Raw genomic sequence first — 13,070 nt, 5'->3', positions numbered from 1 at the left:
TAGTGATATGGTTTAGTGGAGGACTTGTTAGTGTTAGGTCAGAGGTTGGACTTGGAGGTCTCTTCCAACCTAGATGATTCTGTGGCATCATACTTCTCTGTTCTGATATTCAGGGATCTTTATCTACGCTAAGAATTAATACTTTCCGTTTAAATACAAACTGGCAAGGTCTAGAACAGCTGCTCTTAAATTTGATACTTAAACTAAAAGACAAAGTTTTTGTTTTGTTTTAAGTAGAAAATTCAAAAAAATCTTTGAGTTCTTTCAATGTTCTGTATATCAGATGGGACTTGGAAAATATCTATTGCCTGTTTGAAAGAAATTGCTAACACAGTACTCTACTTAACTGATTGCTAATCTTGTCCTAAGTTTGCAAATTAGTACATAGCTACAGGGACAGAATAATTGTGGAAGATGCTTATTCAATGAATTCTCAGATGGTGAAATGGTTGCAATTAAGCTAAATGTCACGTTAAACACAGCATAATTATTGTACCAGCCCTTATTAAGCAATAACATACTTATTAAGCAACTCTTATTGGGATATCTATTTGAGATTTGATACTTAGTTGTGTTTCATTTTGTCTGTAATATGTAATTATTGTCTGAATAGCCTGCTTGCCTTACGCTTTTGTGACCTGTGTGTCAAAGAGCAGATGCTACTGTATCCTTTCAGACATGATTATTGCATAATTGTAGGTAGGTCTTGCAGGCAGGAAAAGCAAATCAGGGCCCACTACATGAAATAAACTACAATTGCAGTGCTATATTGCTTGCTTCTAACTGCATTAGAGAAGCTCTTTGCGCTAATTATATGGTTATCTTTCTGTTGGATAAAGGATGGCAAACAGAACAAGGTGTTGTTTTTTCTTCATTAGATTGACTTAATATATTAATTGCTATTATGTCATTATCATCACATAGTGTTATAGATGTCTTGTAAGAGATGGTGGGATGTCTATTTATTTATTTATTTATTTATTTTGTAGTTTTCTTTGTTGCCTGACTTCTCATTTTTGGGAATAGTGATTTGATTAGACTCTCTCTTCAGTTTTCTTCCCAGTCTTCCTGAGTTGTTGCTTACAGAACATAATCATCAGCCACAGATGTGTACGTGGCCATGCACTTTTTTTCTTACTGCACTTGGGTCTGCTTTTGCGGATGCTCCTGCCTTCTGGAGGAGTGTCAACACTTTTTCATTTTGGACATTTTTGTTGCAGTTTTCATCTTTTCTTGAACATTTGCCTTCTTGAATTTGGAGGCCTTTGCTCCTAGATGGGCAAAAAATGTTACTTTTTGGTGGTGGTGTGAGACCATGAGTCTGTCCACTATTTGATTAGGTTACAGTGGTTAGGAGATGGGCAATGTCTATGTTTTGTCTTAATCTTTTTGTACTTTCCATAGGCTGTTCACCGTGAAATAGATTTCATTTTATTTAGTCTTGTGCTTTAATAACCAGTGGCCTCCCGTTCAAGACTGGGAATTGTAATGCATCTTTTTAAAGTTCTAGCCTTTCGTGTATAAGTTCCAGTAGGCTTTTAATAAAATATTGTTAATACTGTTATTCATGTTCTGCTGAGATATTCCTTCTAATTGACTCAGATTTATTTCAAGGAAGGTGTAAATTTAACGTGGCTCCTCTAAAAAAACAACTTAAATACTAATTACAAAGCAGGCTATTGACTGGGAAGTATTTATATCCTTCTCCTCAGTTAAGCTACTGAACAGGATATTTAACTAAGCAATGAAACATTGAGGATAAGTTTACTGCTGTGTCCTGAAGAGATCATCGGAAGTGAAGAAACGTCTGCAGTAATGGGATTTGCATCTGATTTTTCACCCTTATTTTTTCATGCTTATTTTTGGCATGCTAAGAGTGGGTCTAATAAGCTATATTTTTAGCATGTTTGCCAGAGAATAATTGCAAATTGTGATGTGTCTAATGATAATGTAATTGCTTATGAGTTCTTTCTTTTATTTGTAATTTTTCTTTCTAAATTCACTTCTGACGTTAAATAAAGGTCACTTCTTCATAAGGCTTCTGCTGCGTATCTATCTATCCTGTTAATGTTGGGACTGGTAGACCTGTAGCTATTACATAGAACAGTTCTTGAGTAACACCCAGGAAAGTAGCAGTACTGAAGAGATGAGTTTTGTGCAATGGTGAAAGAGTAGTGGTAGGTTTGGTGAATATAATTTGGCCAGCCTTCTTCAACTGCTTTTTATTACTATATCGAGTCTTTTAGTGGTATTTTGATGTAGAGGAATATGGATTGTAAATCCTGCTGTCCTAAGAAATAAGTAGTAAATCCTAAATTGGTGTAGTCTGTTCCAAGCAATTTGTGAGCAAAATGTTGTTATGCACTAAGCTGAAGTGAAACAATATTGCTCATGACTTTTTGCTTTCAAAACAAACTTGTGAAAAAAACGACATTTCCTGCACTGAAACTTCCAGATATCAAAAAATAAAAAATTGTCTTTGTAAAACTGCTTTCAGAGAAATGTTGAGATAAACTCATGATACAGTAAAGCCACCTAGTATTTGAGTTTTGATTTTTGACTCCTATTTTTAGTAAGATGACAGCATATACATAATTTGACTGTTTTTGAATCTTGGCATTTTATGGAATAGACTTTTAAGTCAAAATGACATATCAAGAACAGACATTCAAATTGTCAGTAGACTTCTTCATGTATCTTGTAACTTCAAAAGCATAAAGTCTAATTTTTTGGAATCTTCAGTTTTTAAGCCCATTTAATTATGGTGAAAGTCAATGGTAACTAACTATAATTAGTATAGTACAGTTTGTGGTGTACAGTATAATTTGCTGCTGTGTTTTCCAATTCAAGATGTGTCACTGTTGAGTCCTTACATTGAACTGGCATATTTTGGTGTGAAATACAGGCACAAAAGGGAGAAAGGCTGTTCACATAGCCTGAAGACTGGATGCATCAAAAGCTGGAGCTGTCTAAACCCCGATGACTCTGAAAATCCATCTTGCGTGCTGCTTTTTGACCACAAGAGGAGGTGTCAGACTCAGGGTGGCATTGTAGTCATACCCTGGAGGATGAGGGAGGAAAAGCAGCCACCAAAGGGACATCTCCTGGGTCTCTGCTTTGTAATCACAGCCGTTGGGCTGCAGGGCGCTGGCAACAAATAATGCAGCAAGGAGAGGTGGTGGCATCACTGTCTACCTGACTGGCCAGACTGTGCTCCACGCGTGACTCTGAAGCTCCTGAGGCAGCTCTGGGGAGATCTGTAGTAACCTCTAATCACTAAAAACCTGTACAGTCAGGAGTGGTGATGCCAGAGGAGAGTCAACAGTGACAGCTCGGTGTGGTGGTTTTACTGTGCTGGGCAACTAAACCCCACAACCGCTCTCTCACTCCCCCTCTTTTTTAGATGAGGAGGGGGAGATGTAAAGCAAAGAACAACTCAGGGGCTGAGATAAGGATAATTTAATTAAAGGGAAATAATAATAATAATTAATTAAAGATTATTATGAACTAAACAATTCACCTAAAGGGAAATAAAAAGGGAAAGGGGAAAAGGGAGGTGGAAAGGGAAAATAAAAAGAAGGGAGGAAACAAACAAATAAAATAAATGAAGGCTATGTGGAAGTGCAGAGGAAAGAAAATTACTCTCTACTTCCCACAAATGAGAGATGATTGACCACATCCTTGAAGCAGGGCCTCAACGCACGTAGCCGGTGTTCGGGAGAAGGACCAATGTTTTCACGAGAGCCCACCCCTCCCCTCTTCTTCCTGTTTCCACCTTTTATTGCTGAGTGTGACATCATATGGTATGGAATATCCCTTTGGTTGGTTTTGGTCAGCTGCCCTAGTGATGTTTCTCTTCTCACTTTCTGCCCACCCCCTAGGAGGGTTAGAGAGAGGCCCAATGCTGTGCCAGTGCTGCTTGGCAGTAGACACAACACTGGTGTGATAACACTGCTGTTCCAGCTACAAGTGCAGAGTACAGCACTGCATGGGCTGCTGCAGGGAAAGTTAACATTCCAGCCAGACCCAGTACACTCGGTGAGGTTCTTCAAGATTTGTATTGAAGTTTCTGCATTGCTCCAAATTCCCCATGTGGGATGTGTTGTAGGAGAATCTTGGCTATACCCAAAGTATTTACTTTCTCTCTTTTATTAACTATGGAAAAGAAAAGGACATTTGTTTCTTTATTTATTATCATAATATCAAGGCCCTCATTCTGGAAGATGCAATCCTTTCTGTCCATAAAGAAAAAAACAACAGGTTTACCTACAAAAACATTATTAGCTAGATAAAATACTTGGTGTTATAATTGCAGCCATTATGGGGGCTGTTTTGTTTTTATGTGTTTGCTATCTTAGTGTAAGCATATAACTGATTCTGATAGTTTTAAAAATCAATTTTAAAAAACTTGTCTGGAGTAACATTTTTTAATATAAATTGACCTATTTATTGTAAGTTAATTTTCTGCCATAAAAAAAATAATAATACAGAAGTTGTTGTTTGTTGCAGTGTACTTTCAAGTGTGGATTACATATGCAATGTTCTTACCCAGTGAAATGGTTCCATTATGGGGTACTGGAAAGTTTTTAAACTTAGGAATGAGATGAAACCCTCTTGAGACATGATCATCAAAATCCCTTTAATATGTTAAGATTCAGCCTGAGTGCTTTCCACTACCTTTTCTCCTCATTTTGAAAGCAATTCTGTACTTTATAGACCTTAGATTATTTTGTGGACCAGGTGGATTTTTGTGGAATAATATTTTTAGAGAAAAATCTTTCTATTTAGCCTTGTCTGATTTAAGTTCACTTGCAAATCCTTAAATAACATTCATACAGTTACATAAGTATGTTTGTGTGCTCCAGAACTGAAAATGAGATTCGTGGGTTTAATTTTGATTTCGTTTCTCTTGCTGAATGACTAGCTATGCCCCCATCTCTAGTACCGTGTGCTGCAACCAGGGACGACTTGCTCGAGGTACTTCCCAGGGTAATTTAGAAGTTGAAACACGTGAGGGGCCTCTTCTGCTATATGGGGCCGTGCTCATAAAGCAGCGCCCAGTGGGACCCGTTCTGTAGTATTTACACTGTAATGTAAAGTCAGTTCCTCCAGTTTCAACTCCTATTAAGAGCGTGCTTTTATTTCCATAGTATTTATCCTCACCGTTTTATCACCACAGATGATGATTCAGCTCCTTCCCAGAGCAGTTTATGCCATTGACTAATTGCTCTATTAAGAATGTTTTCCTCTTATCTAACTTGACTTTCTTTTCCTATTAGATTATTGTTCCTTTATGATTGTTTCTATACTCATTTGTACAAGTGGAATTAAATATTCATGTTTCCTCAGGCTTTGGGGTGCATTTTACTGCTGCAGAAATGTGCCTGTCCTGTCCTTAATTTGTGGGGCACTGGAAGGAAAAAATTTTTTTCCAAGTGTTGGGGAGCAGGTGGCATCCCATGATGTGAGTACATGGGGAGAAGTGGCTTGCAAACCCAAATTTAGCCAATTTTAGGGACTAGCTGATAGTTGTTCACTTTTTAATGGATTCCAGAGCATGGTTTTGCGGTTTTTGGGTGAGATTGTTGGCCTGGCATGGCTCAACCCTCTTCTTTTGCAGGTCACTGGGGCCGATGTGTGGGTGACTGCGGTTCAGGGGGCACTCGCAGCCGGGCCATCTGGTGCACCCACACTGAGGGCTGGACGTCCCACCACGCGAACTGCGACCAGAAGGAGAAGCCCGAAAGCCACCGGAGGTGCTTTAAGGTCTGCGACTGGCACCTGGAGCTGTTCGAGTGGGAGGTTTCGGGATGGGGCACCTGTGTGCCCGGCGGTGAGGCTGGGGCCTGCGTCACGGCGCAGCACGGCCTGCAGCGCCGCAGCGCCCGCTGCCTCCAGAAGCTGAACAGGAGCACCGTCGCCAGCGAGATCTGCGAGCATCTCGCACCCCGGCCACCCCTTGAGCAGGCCTGCCTGGTGCCGTGCCCGCGGGACTGCGTCGTCTCCGACTTCTCCGCCTGGTCCCAGTGCGGTGGGGGCTGTGCCAGGACCATGCGGCACCGGACACGCACCGTAGTCGCTCCCCCGCTGTACGGGGGTGCCCCGTGCCCCAACCTGACTGAGTCGAGGCTCTGCGAAATGGCTGCTTGTCCCCTCGGGGAAGAGGAGCACATCTACAGCCTCAAGGTGGGGCCCTGGGGCGAGTGCAGGCTGCCCCATCATGACGATGCAATGGCGGCTGAGAGAGCAGTGCTGGATTTTGGCACGGACTCTGGAGAGCCGAGCATGTCCTGGCTCGAAGGCCATAAAGCTCACCATCATGCCCGGGAGGTGCAGGTCGGCTATCAGAGCCGGCCAGTCAGGTGCGTGAGGAGTGACGGCAAAAATGTTGTGCTGAGGTAAGGGCCTCATCTTTGATGTCCTTTCTTCTGTATGTCGCTGCTTTTCACGGCCACGCCACAAGTGTATTTGCCTTTCCGAGTTTTAAATGCAAATTTTTATGTGTTTTCTTTGCAGTCTGCTGTTTGATTTAATTCCCTGCTTGTGAAGCTAGCATCCCCAGAATATTTTGCATGCTTCTGTGATTCGTGACTGTTTAACTCGTTTTATGTTTTTAATATTTCTCTTCTGTTTTTTGTTGTTTTGAGGAAACCTCAAGAAAATGGAGTTATATACGTATCACTTCCCACTATAGCTGTGGGAGAGGGAGGTGCTGAACATAGAAAGGTCTCATTCTCAGTCACCTACTGTATATATTTGGCTGAAGAGGCTAAAATAACATCAGCTTAAACTGCTTAGTTCTTACAAATCAACACTGAATAAATTGAGAAGTGTAAATCTGAAGAGGACTTGCAAATTTACTAGAAGGTATTTCTTGGACAGATAGATCAGTGAGCAAAACCGTGATTGTCTCCTGCTTTTGAGGAGCCTTCATGTTTGTGAGACTGATACACGATTCGTGACTAGCATTTCTTTCTTTGACGGTGGTTGTTGATTTCTATCCTCATGTGTTTTAGCTAACAATTTTCCTTAGTCTGTGCAGGTTGCTTTACTGTAATTCAAATGTGAAGGTTACAATAATGTACAGCAAATAATGGAAAGATTTATTCTCTCCATTTCTTGCATTTAAATTTAAGTTATCTGAGCTCTGCCATTTGACTTCAGATTGAATTTGGGCAGATACCAGGAGCTATAGATTGCTGTGGAATTGATCGAGTTCTGAGAAAGTCAGAAGTAAGATTTTTGAAGAACTTCTTAGAAGTTCTTGGAAAATCCTGCTCCTGAATTTTGCAGAAATCGATCTTTCTCAGTAATCTATAGCTCCTGGTGCCTGCACAAATTCAAATTGGAGAGATAAGGGGTTATTTTGTGTCCAATTCACTGTCCCTGTTTATGTCAGAAATGTTTCTGCACACATACTGAGGTGCAAATATACATTCTAGCCTTTTTGCTACCTCCTCCTATTACCTCTGTAGCAAAGTACATATTTTTTATTGCTTGGAAAAAAGTCAAGATTTGTGAACTGTTGCAGCAGTTTTCTACCATCTTGACTTTATTACTAGTCTCTAATATATGCTGATTCTAAATATACAGATTTTATGCTCATGTAGCTGCTTGACTTTACTGGAGTTACTTGTGATTTATGGTACTGTGAAATCCGCAGCAGGTTTATGTACGTTAACATGTGTTAGCTGCTTTTCTGCCTTGTATCTCGTTCCTTATCAGTAGCTCTGGATAGGGAATACCAACTTGTTAAACTTTCACTGTCTCAGCCCTCACACGCTCAGTGGTACATTTGCTGTAGGAATGGGGAACGGAAGACACTGTTTTCATACTTTGCTCTTTGTTTCACTGCTGTGTGAGTAACACATTGAACTTCTGGATGACAGCGCAGAAGGTCCCAGAAGGTTAAATTTCAGTGTCTCTACCTGTGATCAAGATGTCTTCTTCCCTTGTCTTTTCATTTTTCCTTCCTTTCTTTTTAGCTGATCCAGTCCCCAATTTGGGAACATACAGCTCCATTAGCAGGCTTTTTACAGTCCTGTCAGACCTTTTTTTGTTGGGGCTGTGTCTTAGCTGAGGCTAACCCATCCTTTTCTCTTAGTAAGCCAATATACGAGAGGAAAATCCATAGATTCCATAGGGGATAAAAGGTCTTTTTAAAAACCAAACCACACAAACACAAAGCAAACAAAACCCCTTGTTATTACTTGTAGCCATGTAGCTTGAACTTGGAAAACTAAAACCCAAACCTAAAATCCATCATAAAATCCAACTTGTGTTTAATTTCTAGTGTCACTGATAAAAACCCCCAGCAACAACTCCCTAAAAACATCCCATGTTAATGCCTTCCTCGTTCCATTGTGCAGCATATTTGCTGCCATTCACCTGAAGAATGGATCAGATCTTGCAGATGTCACTTTATAAGAGTGATGATATTTTGCCTACCAATAAAGAAGAGTAAATGAATTTGCATAACCCTGAAGCAGGGCTTGGCCGACAGCCAAATGTCTGCTGTAAAACTGGGAAGAAGTGCTTTATTTGTGCTTTTTCATTTTCCTGGCTGAGATTTCCTATTTAGAATAATGCTGTTGAGTAAGTACCGATGAGAGATACAAATTAAATTTTCTAGGAAACTAAGGGAAGAGAGAGAAATGGCCCTAGACCTGGCCTAGGGATCCTAGAGATGTTTCACTGAGGTCTCTGAGCTGCACGATTATTGGGGTGTGTTGGGATTTTATCGCCACCACTCTCCCTTCTGCCACTAACCTGAAGAAAAGCAGCAGGTGATGTGAGCGGTCATTTTAACACCATTACCTGTCAAAAGCCATGTGAGGATAGCAAACACATATTCTGCTCATTTCCAAATTTATAATGCAGCAGCAAAGACGGCCCTGTGGTGTCCACAAGTGGTGTCTGTTGCCTAATTTATTATCAAAGTTGTTAAATTTACCTGTTTCTAATCTCAGGATTGTTTGTCAGCCAATTATGCCAGCAAGCAGCAATCATTGTGCATGCTAATGGGGGGCTACAGTGGTACAGTGCTTGGTGTGAAAGAACAGGCTTTTGCAAAAAAAATGTATTTTGGTGGGATGGGTGCAAGCTGTTTTTTAAGGACTAAATGACTGCATGTATCCTCTTGTTAGAGATGTAAATTTACCGGTAGGAAATTAATTTTCACCTCTCCATTAACAAGTTTGTGATTCATGAGAACAGCAAAAGTTGTCCTTTCTCTTGTAAAATAAGGAGCAATAGCAGGAAACAAGTCTGACATTTGTTTTCCATTTTCCACCAATTCTCCAGTTGTGCTGTAGAACCCCCAAAAAAACCACAGCCTTTGGTTTCACAGAAACCCTTGGGTGAGAGCTGAAGAATCCTTTGCTTTATAAGGAAAACATTGTTTTCATTTAAATCATTGGTCCTGTGAAGTTTTGAGTGCCTGTTTCAGCCTTGAAGGTGCACAAGAAGACGCTAGGAATTTCTAAAGTAAATACTGTAAAGTGGAGCTGCTTTGAAAGGAGCACAAGTGCTTGGAACATAGGACAGACTGCAACAGGCGCGTAGAAGCAGGGAATGTCTTTGATGAAATGTTGTTTAGATTGGAGGATCTGCATTTGTTGAATGAAAAAGGGAGAAAGGGAGAGGAAAGTCAGAGATGGAGCTTTTCTTTTTGAAAAACACTAGAAATTGAGACAGTCGACCAACAGAATGTCTGTAGAACTTGAGAAAGGTTCAGAAGTAATTTTGGTGTGAAAACTTTATATTCATAAAACATAAAAGGAGTAGGATCAAAATGAAATACTCTTAGAGATATTAGAGAATCTTTTAAAGACTTCATTCATTTTAAAAAGCCTATTTTTTAAATTATTGTTTCAGATAAACAAAAATTTTTAACTTTAAATCTTTAAATCTTCCATCCAGTAACAAAACCAACCATAAACACTTCCATACATTTACGAAAATCTCTGAAAAAGTTGTAACAAATTTACAGTTAGAAATTCTGCTGGTTTTGGTTTTCTCTTTTGTCGCAGTTGTAAAAACCTACCAAGTAGTGAGATGAAGAACCTAAGAACCTTTTTTTTTTTTCTCCTATTTAATTTAGACACTAAATTTTAATGTAGTGAAATCAGTGCCTATAGCTAAATATTGAAATCCTAATTTTGTCTTGATTTTTCTAACTTGACGAGTGCATTCATTTAGCACACTCAGTATTCCCAGTGAGCATACTGAGAAGTTAGCATCAGGAGCAAACAGCTTTAGTGCCTTTTTTTTGGTTATTATTTGGATGAGGAGTCTTTTTCAGGTACGTATTTCTTAAACTCTTCATTCCGTGTGCAAGGTGATGATGATATAATAGAGTTGGATTTGGAATTCAGTTTACTTTGCCTTTGTAAGTGAAAATTCAGGTCAAATTCAGTCAATGGACCAGTAGATGGAGGATGTGGTAGAGCGGCACTCAGTTCTTTTGTTTACCTTTGTAATTTGAATTTACATTATCCATTTCCTAGTGGATTGCACTTAACCACTGTGCTGTCGTACATTTCTTGGAAAAATTATTTGCAATTTCTGCTGTTGACACTATTCTGTTCTCTAGATGAGAACAAAATTTCACAGTGCAGAGGTGCAAATGCTGTGCTGTAATACACTTACGTGTAATGGCTGTGATTCTGTTCTGGGAGAGGAGGGGTGTGTGTGTGTGTGTGCATTCAGGTTTTTTTCCCAGCAGATGTAGGAATCAAGCCTCAGTGCTCAGGCTTGAAAAACAAATCCCTGAACTATTGGATAAGGAGGTCCTTGAAAAAAAAAAAAAAAGTGTAATTTCCTTTGCTTTTATTAAAAGCATACTAAACAAACGAACAGTGGCCACATTTTTTCTTTTCAATTAGAGTAACATTTTGGAAATACTGTCCAATAATAACTGGGATTTTTCTTTGTTTTTCAAATTGTGCTGAAAGCCAACTGCTTCTGTAGCCCTAAGATCTAAATGCCTGCCTAGTTGGCACAAATATGTCAGCATTTATTTTTAATCGCAGCAGAGGATCTTGTGCATTAAGCTCTGGAGACACCAGAACTCAGACGTCTCAGGCACTACATACAGCCTGTGTTCCTTTGGATCGTGAGTCTCCCTTTGGTCAGGAAAAAAGCGTTTGGATGCTGTTAGGAATACAGCAAGGCTCTGTCCACTACAGTCATGATTAGACCCTAATGAGTCCAGTGCCAGGAACTCTATTCCCCCTCAGTACACAGAAGAGTAAGAAGGCTCTCTGCCATTCGAGTGATTTTAAGCTTCATGCATCTGTTGTCTGTTAACTAACTGATCCATCTTAAACCGCAGGCAGCATAACATATACTGCAAAACAATTCCTGGAGTTTTACAGTATCAGTCCAGCCCTGCAACACAGAAAGCATCAATTGTGGAAGTACGTTATAATATTGCTGTCACCAGATCGACTCTTAAAAGGAAGATCTAACCTTAATACATTAACATGTGGAAAGTTATTATAAAAAAAATGGGCTTATGATGTACCTGCCATCCCCAGGACTTCCTTCCTTCCCTGCTGGTTTGCTAACTGAGGTTTGTTTGTAGGCTCAGATCAATAAATGTTGTGCACACCTGGGTTTTATCTGTATCAGATTGTTCTGAATACATCAGTTACATGAAAGAATGTGTCTGAATTTCATGCAAAAGGATGGGCTGTGTTTTTACATGTGTTTTTGTGTTGCTTGGTGTCACAGTTAATTTGACTTTGAGTCTCTGAACGAATGAGTACAAGTTAATTAGATTCACTTTCTGTTTGGCTGTTGCATGCAATTCTCCTTCAAAAACATCTACCCAAGCAGAAGGATGAAAATTGCCAGCTCCACATCTTGTTCACCTGAAGGTCAACAAAGTTCTCTTTAGCCTTTTATAGGAGGAAAGGTGGAGGGATTTTCAGAGAAAGAATGAGCTGTTCAGGCTTCACATACTTGCAAGTCTTGCACATAGCAAAGATTCATGCTGGGCAGAGATGTCTTTTGTAGCCCAAGTGTTGGCATGTGTTTGAATCCATTGGAGCAGGTGTTGTAGATACTGTCTTGCTAATGATTAGGACTAGCAATACTCATTTTGAAGAAGACCCCAAAGCAGATGTTTAAAGGCTTAATTTTCCTTGGTATTTCAGCATAGATCAGGTCAGATTTAAATTTCTCATTTGCAGTGGTGCAATCATCAAAATGGATTTGGGTTTTCTTGTTGGTATCTGAACACCAGATTCTGATTATTCTGTTGAATGTGAGATTGGTTGCCTCCATGCTATGTTCTTAGGTTAACTCTAGTTTTCTAGTATAGACACTTAGGACAATGATTTCCAATTGCTAGCATTTTATCTACTCAAAATCAGGAATCCTTTCTTGTTAGCACTGTGGTATTGGTGGCTCACCTGATAACTCTGTTACAAAAGTAATAAAAAGGAAATAAGGTTGCACTTTGAGTGACTCCACCAGCCTAATGCTCCAACCAAGACTCAAAATCACTAGCCTAGCTCAAGTTCAGATATAATGATTATCATTTTCCAGTCCTTGGTTCAATAGAGTTGATGTTTTGTACCAGATGCAGCTATGCAATCAGTTGCATTCAACATGTGACAGAGGCATGAGAATTTTTTTTTTTTTTTGATATAAACAATAATAATTTGGGGGCATATCACAGGTTTCTGCTTCAAGGAGTTGTTAAAATAAACCTTAGCAAATTCATCCTCCCTGCACCTGTGAGACTATTATTCTAGGTGATGAAGCTGAGACAAAAAGTGTTGAGTTACACTTCAAACTTAAAAAAAGAAGTGTAAATTTAAGATACTAAATGCTGTATTATGCTAGTGATTCAGGGTGTAGTTAAACCTGGTCACGTATCGATGGCAATATTCCTATTGACCTCTGTGGGAAATGGACCGGTTCCCAAATTGGAGGAGAAGCGAGTGAATGCCCGTTATCTTCTCTGCTCCCCTGTGAGATTGCCGTGCAATCCTGAAATGATTGCCCGGTGTATTTTCTGTAGAGAAAGTTAGCTTAGTCAGACTGTGTTATAAGTAATA

General features: G+C 39.7%; 1 protein-coding gene across 1 annotated transcript in view; it reads left to right on the top strand.

The window, feature by feature from the left end:
- Positions 1-13,070, top strand: part of THSD7B (thrombospondin type 1 domain containing 7B) — a 444,053-nt gene that overhangs the window by 233,925 nt on the left and 197,058 nt on the right. The window contains exon 5 of the mRNA XM_082763038.1: positions 5,621-6,398. Coding sequence (XP_082619164.1) covers positions 5,621-6,398 — 778 coding nt within the window. The remainder of the gene's footprint in view (positions 1-5,620; positions 6,399-13,070) is intronic.

This window comes from Aythya marila (genome assembly GCF_965140915.1).
Source record: "Aythya marila genome assembly, chromosome: 6".
NCBI classification, from domain to species: domain Eukaryota; kingdom Metazoa; phylum Chordata; class Aves; order Anseriformes; family Anatidae; genus Aythya; species Aythya marila.
The sequence above is the reverse complement of the archived record's forward strand: the minus strand, read 5'-3'. Positions and strand labels throughout refer to the sequence as shown.